The 13,566-nt window shown below is 43.1% G+C and overlaps 1 protein-coding gene across 1 annotated transcript in view; it reads left to right on the plus strand.

Moving 5' to 3' along the window:
* Positions 1-13,566, plus strand: part of SNX24 (sorting nexin 24) — a gene marked incomplete at both ends in the record, with an annotated part of 128,141 nt that overhangs the window by 111,786 nt on the left and 2,789 nt on the right. Inside the window, 3 exons of the mRNA XM_084251658.1 lie at positions 7,103-7,197; positions 8,962-8,994; positions 9,505-9,569. Of these exons, the coding sequence (XP_084107784.1) occupies positions 7,103-7,197; positions 8,962-8,994; positions 9,505-9,569 (193 nt within the window). The remainder of the gene's footprint in view (positions 1-7,102; positions 7,198-8,961; positions 8,995-9,504; positions 9,570-13,566) is intronic.

The following is a 13,566-nucleotide window of genomic DNA, read 5'->3' on the forward strand; positions in this document are numbered from 1 at the left end:
GCCTCCAGATCCAGAGAGGAAAAAGCACAAAACCCATCCTGCCCAGAGGGGGTGCCCCCACCTCTCCAGTTCAGGGGCTTCTGTTCTCTTTCTGGCTGCATTGTTTTTGCAGGACAGCCATCCTTTCTGCTTCCGTGTTCTTTTAATGCACCTTCCACCTTCCACGGCCTTTGAATGTGCTGTGCTTTGCATCAGCAATATCCCACGCCCTTTATTGACTAGCTCATTCAACTCCCAGCTCTAGGATCACTTACCCAGGAAGCTTTCCTTCACCCCACAGAGTTAATCCTAGTGCTTTGTTACTCATGTTTAAAGAAAGCAGCCACTTCCCTGCCAGGTCCCTATTTCAGTATGTAATCTCACAGCCATTGCTGTGATTGTTTGAACACCGCTGTCTTCCCACTAGACTGTAAGTGCCAGGAGGGCAGGGCCACATCTGTTTGGCTGGTCATTGTGGTAGCTGTTAAATAAATATTTTTGATATGAGCAGATATTCCAGAAACACACAGATCATAAACTGGACGTTAAAAAAGCTCAAAAGATGGTTTTCCCATTTTTATTGTTCCATAGTTAGTTTTGTCTTTTTAGCCCTAGTGTCAGAAATGGTATTTCTTCTTTCAAATCTTTCTGAAGCCAAAGGACATTATTTCTTTGCACAGATTCTTTACCATTTTGAATAGGTCCTTGTCAGCATTCTGCTTTCAGGGCAGGTCCTCGGATTTCTTACAAGATAGTCTGTGAAGCCTGAGAAGCCACAGCAGATGTCCGCCCGAGTGCTTTGCATGATGCAGCTTTTATCGTGTTCAGAGTCGACATGACTTGGGATTAGTGTCACCACCAAAAGGTCACGCAGTGCAGGGGGTCGTTGAGAAGCACATCTGATATTTAATTTGTAGGTGATCATGAAACTTTATTCTGCTTACTGGTTAGGTGGTTTTTAGTTTTGTTTTTTTTTTTTCAAGTCTTTCCTCTGTGGTTCATTGTGTGACATGGTGAGCAGGTGCCAGGCGTGGGTAAGTGGACAATAGAGAATCACAGAGCCTCTGAGCCGGGAGGCTCGGCCCCGGGGGGCACAGACACTGCAGCCCACTTACCACAGCGAGGACCAATTGATTTCCTCCCTCCCTGCTCATAGCTGCACCTCTGACGTAGGTATGGCATAAAGCCTCTTCCCTGTGAAGAGAGGAAAACTGTCACTAACTTTGTCACCCCAACAATTGGACCTTTCAGAACCGAACTAGATGGAACAGGGAAAAGATGTGAAGGACTCTTGGGATCCTCCCGACTCATGTCAGTCCCTGACTCTTGTCACAGAGGGGGTCCCTGCAGTTTCTAACAAACCTTGATAGACAATGGGAAGAAATGAGAGTATGTTGCCAACGTTTTGGAAAGAGAATAAAAGGATCAAATGAGTGAAAACAGGGCAGCCCAGTGCAGCAATCTTGGAAGGTTAGCAAAGTGGTCTTGTCCAAGTTTTCAGCAAGATGTTCCGTTCCTGTTATAATTGGCTGCCGGGTAGGTTTGGACCTAACTAGAATGCCAGCGTTCGATTTCACCGTGTCCTCAGTGGAGATGTGTCACCGTTTATGCTCGCCTTAGTGACAATTTTCTAAAATGGAAACTCGTGGGAAATCATTACAGTGTTTATACGTCTCCCTTGTCGGACAGTGTTATCCTGTGATATTTTACCAGTGTTTTCCACTGCATGATGGCATCTAGCGAAGGTTAAGGCAGAACAAGTCCCTCTGTAATGTTGCGACTACATTTTACTTACTGAAGAAGAAAAAATAACTGACAATTAAGTATTTGGGATGTCACAGAAAGAACATGTGCAACTAATCAATGGGATCCTTTGGGAGCATGATTTTATAAAGCTGATAAGGTAGAAAAATCGGGATTTTGTGATTTGTGTTACATGATGATAATTGCACCTTTTCAGTAAAAAGGACATTTCTCTCCCGTAGTAAACATGGAGCTTGCAGGGGATGCACGTAGCATTGCTGTTGTTTTTCTGCCCCATTCAGGCAATTTTTTGCCAAATTTTTGTAGCGTATGAGATTTTCTCCCCCATGTTTCTTTTGGAGTGGTATTTCTGAAGGAATAGCTGGTCTTTTTTTTAAAGAAAGTCATTGCATCTTCTGAAACGGGGCAACATTATGTACAGAATAATAATTGTGTTCTTACAAGATACACTTAATTGTCCAGTGTGAATATGTATCAGAGCTGGATGTAGTCATAGCAATGTGTGGCATATAGTGTATCACACAGTTCTTTGATGTACCCCTATTTCCTTTGTTTGCCTTAGTAATAACCTGATTGGTAGGCTGTGCAGTTCCTAATGGAGGAACTGGGTGGAAATTTCATTAGTGCGTGTATCTGTTCATTGTGTAGCATCTCCAATTTGCATGTATATAAAAGAGCAACTGGAAAACATGCAACACTAGAATATCTAGAAGCTCTTGTGATGCCTCCTTCTATTCTATTGGGGCCACTTTGGCTAGTTTCACTCCACAGGCTTTCATTGGGGCTGGACTCCTCTGCCACTTTGGACAGAACTTTCTTCTTGTTCCAACATCTTTGAGAATTGGCCACCCTCCTTACTTAATTATACCTTGTTAATTACTTAGTTAATTACACAAGGACCCTCCTCTGCTGGGCCCACCTCTGCCTCCTTCTGTGCTTGATTCCCGCTCTTGAATGATGTCATCATTTTCATGGCTTGCCTCTAGCTCTTCCTAAGTTTATTCTTACCTTTCTTTTGGTGAGGACTAGTAAATGTTGCACTAAGTAGAGAAGGATTGTCCGGCTCACTTCACACCTTGTGGAAGCAGCTCTTCTTGCTGACCCAGCACTATGACACAGCAGTTGTATACAATGTTGTCCATCATAATTATTCTGTCTCTTCTAGTATTTGACTCAGTGCTTACACCTGTGAAATGGAACTTAATGGTATATATTGATAACTTTTTTCCATCTTGTCACATACATTTTGAATTCTGATGTTTGACTGCATGCCTGGCAGTGCATCTGCAGTCAAACAGAATTCAAAATGTATGGGGTCAGCAGCATCTGAGCTCTACCATTAGAATTATTACTTATAATTCATAGATAGTATGAGGCCTGCAACCTGACGGTGCCCAGCAGTTAGAAATGCCTTCTCCTAACAGGTCCATGTCCCATGCCTCATCTAGTCTACCGTGACCCTGCAGTAAGAGTCCAAAATCGTATTTTCCTCAGAGTGCTGACGCTGAGAACCCTCACTCCCGCTGACAGTTGTATTCTAGAGACTCATACAGAACACACAGAGCCTATGACTGTGAACGCCATGCTAAATTCAGACCACTAGATCTTGGCCTATCAGAAGGAACCCTTCACCAGGGTTGCCTCTCTACCAGATGAACATTTTCAACCACAGCAAAAAGCTGCATGCCCTAATGAATTCAGATAGCGAGGCAGTACGCACTCCAGCAGGGTTGTAATTGACACAGAGGTGGAAAACTGAAGCAGGAAGGCCAGCGTGTCCTTTGGGGAGCTGGCATATAGCACTGGCCCCACAGTGCTTTGGGCTCCCAGCCAAATGAAAAGTGCCCAGCAGTACCGCCACCACGCTAGAGCTGAGAGCAGGGACCCTTCCCTGGGCTGTCAGGACCTGTGAGCCATTCCACTGTCACTGCATTTGGTTTTTAGGAAGCAAGATACTCAGCTGTTGTCTGATTTTTGAAGGGATCCTGGAGTCATACAGGGCTAAGAAACTTTGTTTGCTAGATGGACAATAATCCAACTTTCAAAGCTGATCAGTTAGGCATTAATACAACTAAAAGGCCCAGCAGAAGCAGAACTAACATTTATTAAATGCTTGCATGTCGCAAACTCACGGAGACACCACTAATACAATTATCCTTTAAGGCAGATAGAGGAGGTGTTCAAACCCAGATCTCACTCGAAAGCTTGCCCCTTATGGTATCACATCACCTCTCTAAAGAAGGAAATTGACTAACTATTGAAGATTAATCAAAACTAAAGATAAGCAAATTAAATGATGGGAAATATGATTTGATTAAAAAATGTAGTATGTGTGTATATATACATATGTGTCTATGTGTGTGTTTATTTAAGAGCTAATCTGTTGAGTAAAGTTGGGTGGTTTAGACCAGACAGGGATCTCAAGCATGTGGCATGCACCAGGATACATCTTCAAGAAGGATCTTGGATTTTCTTGGGCAAAAGCTTGTCACGAAACTGAAGAAGCTGTAAATAGAACAGTTGTAAGACCCCGCTTCACTGTTCAGACTCTCGTGGAATGAGCTCATGTGTTTATGAACCAAAAATTTGGTTGAACTAATTTAATTTCTCTTTTGCATCTCTGTGCTAATTAATAACAGTCATTTCACTTGTGCATGTATTAAATTAAGTAAATTCTTCTATATTGCATTCTACCTCTTAAGTATTATTTTCTTATAAGCCTTAGCAGATTTAAGGAATTATGCTCCCACCTTTTGAGTGGGGGTAATGTATAACCCCCCAGTGCCCCTTGCCTTATAACTGTAAATCCTGAACTACATAGGGGTCATTGCCTTATGGTAAATATTAGTCAAGAAATTGCAATGAACATTGTACAAAAGTGCTCACAAATTTTTGGAGTCTTCTCTATCCAACCCTCCCCCTTTTTTTTTTGGTCACTCCAAACAATGTGATCATCTATTTGGAGCACTCTGTTTGTGGAGGCTGAGCAGGATTAATTCCTGTCCTGGTGTTGCAGTGTAAACAGCTTTTTGCCTGTCTTTTGTCATTAATGATCATTCTGTAGATGTAGCCAGTGCATTGTAAGCCAATCTGTCAAGGCAAATAAACAATTCACCTTGTTAAAATTCCCTAAATCTTGCATTAATAAAACCAAAGTAACCCTCTGAACACTCAAGAGATGTCTTCCTCCATACTGAAGTGATGGATGACATGTCTAAAGATCCTGGAAATTAAGTAGTTCAGGTCATTAAAAGTGTCCCACACTTGTTATTGATTTAATTTATTTTAAAAGGTGGGGGTGGAGATAAGAATGTCCCCCTCCCCATTTTTTTAATCTGAAAGCTACTACTTGTACACATAATTAAAACTATTGCCTGGGTGAATAGCTCTGTATTTGTTACAACATTAAGCTTATTATTCAAATAGACATTATATCATCTTAAATAGGTATCTAGAAACAAGCAAATAATCGTCGTCACTTGTGTTATGGCAAAAATTCCTTCAACCCTCATTTAAGTGCCCAATTCTGGACACTGAAGTAATGACCTTCAGGATACTCATAAAATTCCCTTGGGTAAATAAAACTTTACATGAAGGTCAAATGATTTCAAGGAAATTAATTAAAATAGTAATGGAATTATGGCTTAGAATAGAGGAGTTTTTTTAATTTTCTTAAATTTTCATTGTTCCACTTTGATAATCAAGAGTAAATATTTTGGATGGATGGATGCATGCATGGATGCATGGATGCATGGGTGGATGGATGCATGGGTGGGTGAATGGGAAAACATTTATTGAGTAATAGCGGTTTTTAATCCCTTATCTCTGTTCTAAGGCAAGTATAAGTTTTTGTAATGTGTGTGTATTACTTGTTTGTCTCTAATCTTTTCCATAATCCCACATTTCACTCAATCACGGCTCTTCAGCACCACATGCCAGTGTCTAACATTATAATTGCCCAGTAAATAGTTGTTTAATAAATAAAGTATAACTTCAAGCACTTTCTTCTCTTTTTTTCTTCTTTAAGCATCTGTGGGTTGAATGGGCCCTAAAGGAGATGGGAAAGCCCCAGAGGGGTTGGCTCTCCAGATGACCCCTCTCCAAGGACTGGACAGCAGGCAACTTGAGCACTAGTGTAATAAAGGGGGCATCCTGCTGGGACTGTAGCCTAGCCATCATTCATTCCGTTTATAAATCCTGAACAGGTAACAGTTTCTCAAAATTGCAAGGAATGGGGTAGGGTATGCCTGTTACAACAAAAAGCAATACTTTATAGGAATTGTGTCTACGTAAGATGCACATAATTTTACCTTATTTGTGTTATTCATTTTGTACCTTATGTATCATTTTACATAACTGTTCTTGATCAGTTATGTGAATATTTCAATTCAGTTCTCACTCTTCTTGATATAACTTCTGCTTATTGGGAAAAGAAAAGTCATGGTCAATTATAAAAAGAGCCTGGAGAATAGTTGTATTAATTTTACAGAGATATTTTGTACTATTTGATGCTTTCACTCCCGATCTTTGTGAAAAATGGTAGGAAGGGGCAAATATCTAATCCGTTCACACGTCTGGCAGACTCTTTTAAAAATAAATACATGTGAAAATGCGCTCTCTAGTTTCCCATTAGATTTCTCCTTGAAATTACATAGTTTGGATGTCTGAGATCTGACATGGTTATGCTGTTATGCTAGCCATTTAGCAGACTCCCTAAATGGAAGAACTTTATAGATTTTTTCTCAGTATATACACTGATTTACACTTAGTGGTAAAGTTGTTACTGACCCTTTAAGTGGAGCTGTCCAAATAGCAATAAATGTTAGTTGATCCTAATGCCGAAACAGTGATAGCTAAGGAGTCTTGACTCAGTCTTCCAGTTAGAAAAGCTATTTATAGTATTTTCTAAACAAGAGTGGAGACACTGTGAGTGTGTGTATAATAGTAAATATATGCACATACACATATATAAATACATATTTATATATAAAATATATCACCCAGTAGAGAAACTTTGATGCACACATCATACTAGCATTACTGAAATTTCCAGACTTTTGAAACATTCAGCCTGGATTAGACCCCCATGAAAGCAAGTGCCGAGTCTCCCTTATTCCCCCATATTGTCTACGAGTTGGCATCTGAAGTATGGCAGACACCCCATTCATGCCGGTTGAAGGAAAAAATGGGTAAAATGCAGAGCTTGAATTCTTGGTGGATGAAGTGGAGACTACTCTGGGCAGATGTGAGGAATGATGGTGGTGAGAAGTTTGATGGATAGTTATGGCTTTTTGAAATAGTTGATTTGATGGATTGCCTAATACACTTCATTCTCTGTTTCTGTTTTCTGCTCCCACAGGCTGTCATCTTAGAAAATGAAGAACTCCCCAAACTGTTTCTTGACTTCCTAAACGTGAGACATTTGCCCTCCCTCCCAAAGGCAGAGAGCTGTGGGTAAGAATTTTTGTTTACTAACTGGACAAGAATAATTGTTTACTAACTGGACATGTATTTTAAGGTCCTCCCCAGTCACTTACAGGCAAACCAGGGGCCCAAAGTGGTGGTGCAGAAGGGCCAGTTAGCTGGCCACACCCCTTCCTTGGCCTTGGGACAGCTCTCGCTTGCCCCCTGCTTGTAGCCAAGGGAATTCCTCCAAAGTCCTCATCCCCATATAGTGGCCAAACTCGGTGATGTGTGTTGGAGTTAAGGAAGTGACTTTTTTTTAATATATGTATTTTATTTTATATATTTTTACATCATTTTTCATTTCTGCACAATGTATGCTTTTTCTTCTTGGTTATAATCCCCATACAATTCCCACCCCCCTTATTTTGACTGTACTCTGTACCATGGAGTACTGTTACATGATAGAAATTATAAATCTGGATAACCTGTTTAGGTACTTTATTTATGGATACCCAAGCACAGTGCGTATTCCCTTGGCACATATATTCATATAATTTTAAAGCCATCAGTGACCTTACAGATAATTTTACCCAACTCCCTTCATTTTATATTTGAGGAAACTGAGACACGGGAATCAAGTGCCTTTCCCGCGATCTCTCGGCTTGTAGCTGGCAAAGCTTATATCTTCCAGCATAAGCACTCTTTCCCCACGCCTTCTGCCTTCTCCCTCAGGAACCCGAGTGCAGGCTGCAGATCCTAATCCCTGTCTAGCAAGGAACCAGACAATGGATGTTATCAGCAATTGGGAAAAGTTCTTCTTAAGAATTAACTATGAAACTAGCCACTTAGCGAGCTCCAGGCACCTGACCTGCAGTTAAGCCAGCCTGGGAAAGCAACATCCCTTAAACAGTAAATCCATTTACAAAGAAACACAGCATCACACACTGCAAATCCAGACAGGGGTGACCAACTGAAGGACCCACACTATAACAAGATTTAGGAGCTTAACACACCTGAAGTCATGTTGAAGCCCAGCCACCTGCTGGGGAGAGCCTGGGAATACCTGTCACAGCTGCATCCCCACCAGAGTTCCCTCAGTTCTACTTCCCACTCACCCCAGAGCAAGAATTGTACATCCCGCTAACCAAAAAAAAGCATGTCATTGTGTTCTGTTCCAACTTGTGTGCACTTGCTTCAAGTTTGCATTTCGTATGTGGTGATGCTTTATAAGAGATTTGGGGTGAGGGACTCCCCTGGTGGTGCATGCGGTTGAGTGCCACGCTTTGAAGCTGTCCGCAGTCCGCAGCCTCTGCAGTGCCGGTTCGATCCCATCCGGCGGCGAGGGTCCCACATGGGATGGCAGATCTCTCCTGTCCCGCCCGCTGCTCCCTTCAGCAGTGTATTTCCTCAGTCTGCCTGTTCTGTTCCCCACTCTGTCTCTGGTGAATCCTCTCACCCTCCCATGCATCTGGCCTGTACCCCGGTTCTTGTGTAAATGAATAAATAAATCTTTAAAAAAAGAGGGAGAGATTTGGGGTGATAGTGAGGGAATGCTTCCCTCCATTACATAAGCTTCGGTGTCAAACGGTACGATTGTCAAGTGATCTTCAGAAAAATTGAAATTCGAGAATATTAAGTCTTCAGATTCCTTAGAATGAGGTGTCAGCAATGTGGCCCCGGGAAAGTACCTCATTTTCACTTCAGAACATGTCCCAGCTGAGAGCTCTGAGGATGCTGGCTATTCGCCCCTTTGTTGCCATAAACACTGGCCCGACTAACGGGATCCTTTTCTTTCTTTAAAAAAAATTTCAGATCTTTTGATGAGACCGAATCTGAAGAGTCAAGGTAAGACTAATACTAGTCTATCGGGAGTTTCTCAGACCAAGGGTAGGGCTGTGGTTTTGCTTATTATTTAGTTACCGTGGTGTAAATGTTTTCTTGAAAATCTCCGCTAGGAGATTGGTTTTGAGATAATAAATATTTGATAGGCAGTTACAGAAGTTACATTTAGGAAGGAACAAGGAATAACCCTACCTTATTTCACACACCCTCTAAGAACACTGTTTTATCAATAATCATACTACAAGCGGTAAAAAAAAAAAACAACTTTTCAGCAATGATTTATTGTCCCGATTGTCTATCTGTTTCAAATTCCACAAAGGAATGTTTGGAAGATGAGCCCCGTGCGGGCTCCTTCCCTTTAAATCTGTTTGCTATTACTCACCCGGACCGTGAGATACATAAACCTCGAGGCAGCCCCGCACACCGCAGTCTGATCCCCTCAAAGCTAGTTTGTAGTGTTTTCTGTTTACCGTCGTCCCCTGATGCTGACATGCCTGTTCTTGACCTTTCCAGCAAACTGTCCCACCAGCCGGTGCTGCTGTTCCTCAGGGACCCATACGTCTTGCCTGCAGCCAGCGGTAATCAAGCCTGTCATCTGCTAACAGCTCTTTACTGATCTGACCCTGTGCCGCATAAACCACGTTTTTAATACAGGTCTAACAGAGTGACATTGGTCCAGGGCTTAATAATCTGCCAATAAACCAGTGCTCCTGGTGTAAGAGACATTTAGAATTTTAATTGGGGCAGGCCTTTCAGGAAGGAAAGGTAATTTTTCTTCCTCTCTTACCAGGCTCTTTTGAATTAGAATAATAAGGGGGAAAGGTATTTTTTGTCTTTTTGGAAGTGGGCTTATTTTGGCCGCCACTGATTTTTATCCAGGGGTTCGGATGTGCATCTAAGGTTCTGGTCCTTTCTTAAAACGCTTCTACCCAAAAGTTGTGTGTTTCCATGACATGTGTCTCTGTTTTTCCCTTAAGATGGCAGCATCTTTGTTGGTCAAATATACGTATTTTCTGAGTTGTATACTGAAATGTAATTAATGTATAAGTGGAATCAATATTTTATCCTGAGTCCTTTTCTTTGTGCCAAGAAATTCAGATTACTCAGCATCCCTCTTGAAGTGGTCTGCTTTGCAGTTCTTTCTGAGCTCATTTCAGACATTATCTCATTTAATTTTCTGAGTAACCATAGGAAGTAGGCAGGGCAGGGATCAGCATTGGGTGATGAGAAAAGAAACTCCCTGTTTCACATGCCTGGTGGGGGGATCCTGGTTTCCTAACTTCTCCTGTGTTGTTTGTGTGTTGTGCATTTTCAGCCTTTGTTTCTGAGAGTAACTAAATGGCACAGCTATTAAATAGCAATCGCTGCATTATCTGTCCGTTATGACAGTAAACCTCATCACCAGCATGAGAAAGGGCTCTTCTCAGGTCACCCACTTAGCTGCCAGTTTAAAGAAGGGGGGTCCAGAATACAGCCCTGCTCTGCTGAGGGGCCATCCCTGGTGCCCAGAGAGAGCTACCTTTGCTACAGAAGAGTATTTTTCTATAAAATCACTTCAGTGAGGAATTACTGCCTTTCTTTAGCATTTGCTTCCCTTGTTAATATGAATTATAAATTTATAGTAAATTATACGGAATATAGAAAACATAAATCATAAAAGTATAGTATAGCATTATATTTATTTATTTATTAAATTTTTCTAGAGGCATGTTTTATTTATTTATTTGTTTGTTTGTTTTGTTTATACAAGCACTGGGTACAGTCAGAAGCGCGGGAGGGTGAGAGAATTCACCAGAGCCAGAGCGGGGAGCAGAGCAGGCAGAAGGACTGAAGTACACTGCTGAGGGGAGCAGCGGGCGGCAGGAGAGGTCTGCGCGCCATGTGGGACCCTCCTCCGGTGGCCGGGGAGCAGCCGGGGATCGAACCGGCGCCGCGGAGGCTGTGGGCAGCTTCGCAACCCAGCGCTCAACCGCTGCGCCACCGGGGAGGCCCTAGTATAGCATTATAAATGCTATATTTAACAGTCATTCATAATGTAACCAAGTGCAGAGTAAATGTTCAGTGCTTTATAAAGTATTCTTATTCTCTTTTAAAAAAATGGACCCTCCCTGGTGGCGCAGTGGGTTGAGCACAGCGCTTTAAAAGCTGTCCACAGCCTCTGCAGCGTGGGTTCGATTCCCGGCCATCCAGGGAGCTACCCACATGGCACAGCAGACCTCTCCTGTCTTGCCTGCTGCTCCCCTCAGAAGTGCTTTCGGTCCGTCTGCCTGTTCTGCTCCCCACTCTCTCTCTGGTGAATCTTCTCACCCTCCTGCGCCTCTGGCCTGTATCCCAGCTATTGTATAAATAAAAAAAAAAAAAAGAAAATAAATCTTAAAAAAAAAATAAAATAAAAAATGGCCCCACAAACACTTTTTTCAGGTACTGTTTCTGGAAATGCGTGCAGAAGTGTGCAAAGCAGGATGATCTACCATATACCAGAATAGCCAGGATGCTTTTTGGAAGAGGGCACATATTTTATGATCCTTAAACCCAATGCCTTCTACTTACTGAAAACCTTGTACTATGCACATGGTTTGACAACGAAGAATAGGAGGAATTTTCTGAGAAAGAACATCCAGGACCAATGTTTGGACCCAGAAAGAATAGGAAGTATGAGTCACTGGTAGAATGTAGTGTAGACAAATGATTTTCAGAAAAAAGAGGGTTCTTGTTGGAGAGTGAATGCAAGTCACGGGTTTGAAGGTCAGGATGGAGGCAGGTTGAGTGATAACCCCAAGGTCTGTTTTCTAGGACTGTTGGCCAGCTCAGTTTGAATAATCAGATTCCTTTTGTTCTAGAAGTCATAGGCTAGTGGTGTATTCTTGCACATCGTTAACATTAAAGATAAATTTTACTTGTAACGTAATTTTACGGTGTTACCCCTCATAACAAAATGTGGAGGTGACTATTCCAGAGGATGGTGAGTGTGAAAATGCCTTCACAGACACACTGACCTCCACAAAATCAAAGCAGAGTCTGTCTTTACAGATCTGGCGGGTGTCCTCTTCTAAAACATTAGTAAGCAAACACTGTTCTCTTAGCATATGCAATTAGGCCTTTGATTTTTCTGGGAAAAATACTAAGCAACTCCACCAGGGTCCACAGTAGCTGCCATGTAGCTAAACTGTGGGCATCTTTGAGGCCTGATGCCCTTGGCCTCTCCTCAGCTGTAGGCACACTGACCACTTTCTTCTCCTTCAAACCCTGTCTTCCCTTGGCTTCCCCACTTTCTCCTTTTCCCCCAGCCCCCAGCAGCTCACCTGACAGCCATCGTGGACCCTGCTTCTTCTCATGACTTCCCTTTGGAATACCCTCCTTGCTGCGGGACTTGGCCTGCGTGTACCTGGGAACCACAGCAGCATGTCCATTCCCAACCCTCTCCCGCAAGCACCAAACTTTTCTTTTTTCAAAAAAAAATTTTATTGTGGCAACCTTGGCTTGTGTTGTTGGTATTTTGGAAGATACCCTCCCCCTTTCGGTGTAGTCGCCATAATGCACCCACCACCAGCTCACTCTGAGTCGCCACCAGACTCAGGGCCAGGGCGCCAGGGACAGCCCTTCCCCAGCTCCAAGCTCCTTCCATGGTGGGCAGAACCGTCCATGGCCTGGGCCTGCCCGGGTCCCCGCAGAAGCCCCTCATGCCTCCTGCAGCCACACCGGAGTCTCTCGTGGCCTCAGTGACTGAGTCCTTTTCCCTCAGGGCCTGCTGCTCCTGCCTCCTGGACCCCTCTCCCGCAGCACCCCCACCGCGCGCCCTCGCATCTGTGCTGGCTCGCCCTCCCCAGGGGCGTCCTGCGCCCCGCCACCCCGATCCCTTGACTTTTTAATGGTTCACAGTACTTGTTTATAAAAGAAATGAACAACAACAGAAACAGCAACAAAACCGATCCTAAATCACACTCTTTCTCATCAGTTCTCCATGGGAAACAAAGGCCAGGTCCGCTTTATGAGTCCTTCAAGCAAAAAGGGACATCGTCGTAAATCCTACACAGGATGAAGCCAAAATTCAAAGTTTAAAGTGGAGTGGAACAGATGAGGGGGAAACAAGAATCCTCATGACCTCATCCTTAGTTGCGGGATGTGGACCTTGTTACAAAATATGTGCATTCCACTGACTTTTATCTTCTTGTTTGCTTCCCTTACAGCAGTGATCACGGACTTTTTCTCTCTTGCTTTCTCTCTCTCTCTCTCTCTCTCTCTCTCTCTCTGTCTCTTTTCCCTACCTTCCTCCTTCTCTGTCATGTCCTTTCTCTAAATCCCTAGCATCTAGGGCTTCCCTGGTGGCACAAGGTGTTAAGTCTCAACCCTGTGAAGCTGTCCACAGCCACCGCAGCGTGAGTTCAATCCCCAGCCAGGGAGCTACCCACATGGCGCAGCAGACCTCTCCTGACTTACCCGCTGCTTCCCTCAGCAGCGTATTTCAGTAAATCTGCCTGTTCTGCTCCCCACTCTGTCTCTGGTGAATCTTTTCACCCCCTGCACCTCTGGCCTGTACCCCATTCTTGTATGCATAAATAAATAAAATAAATCTTT

This window comes from Talpa europaea (genome assembly GCF_964194135.1).
Source record: "Talpa europaea genome assembly, chromosome: 13".
NCBI lineage: Eukaryota > Metazoa > Chordata > Mammalia > Eulipotyphla > Talpidae > Talpa > Talpa europaea.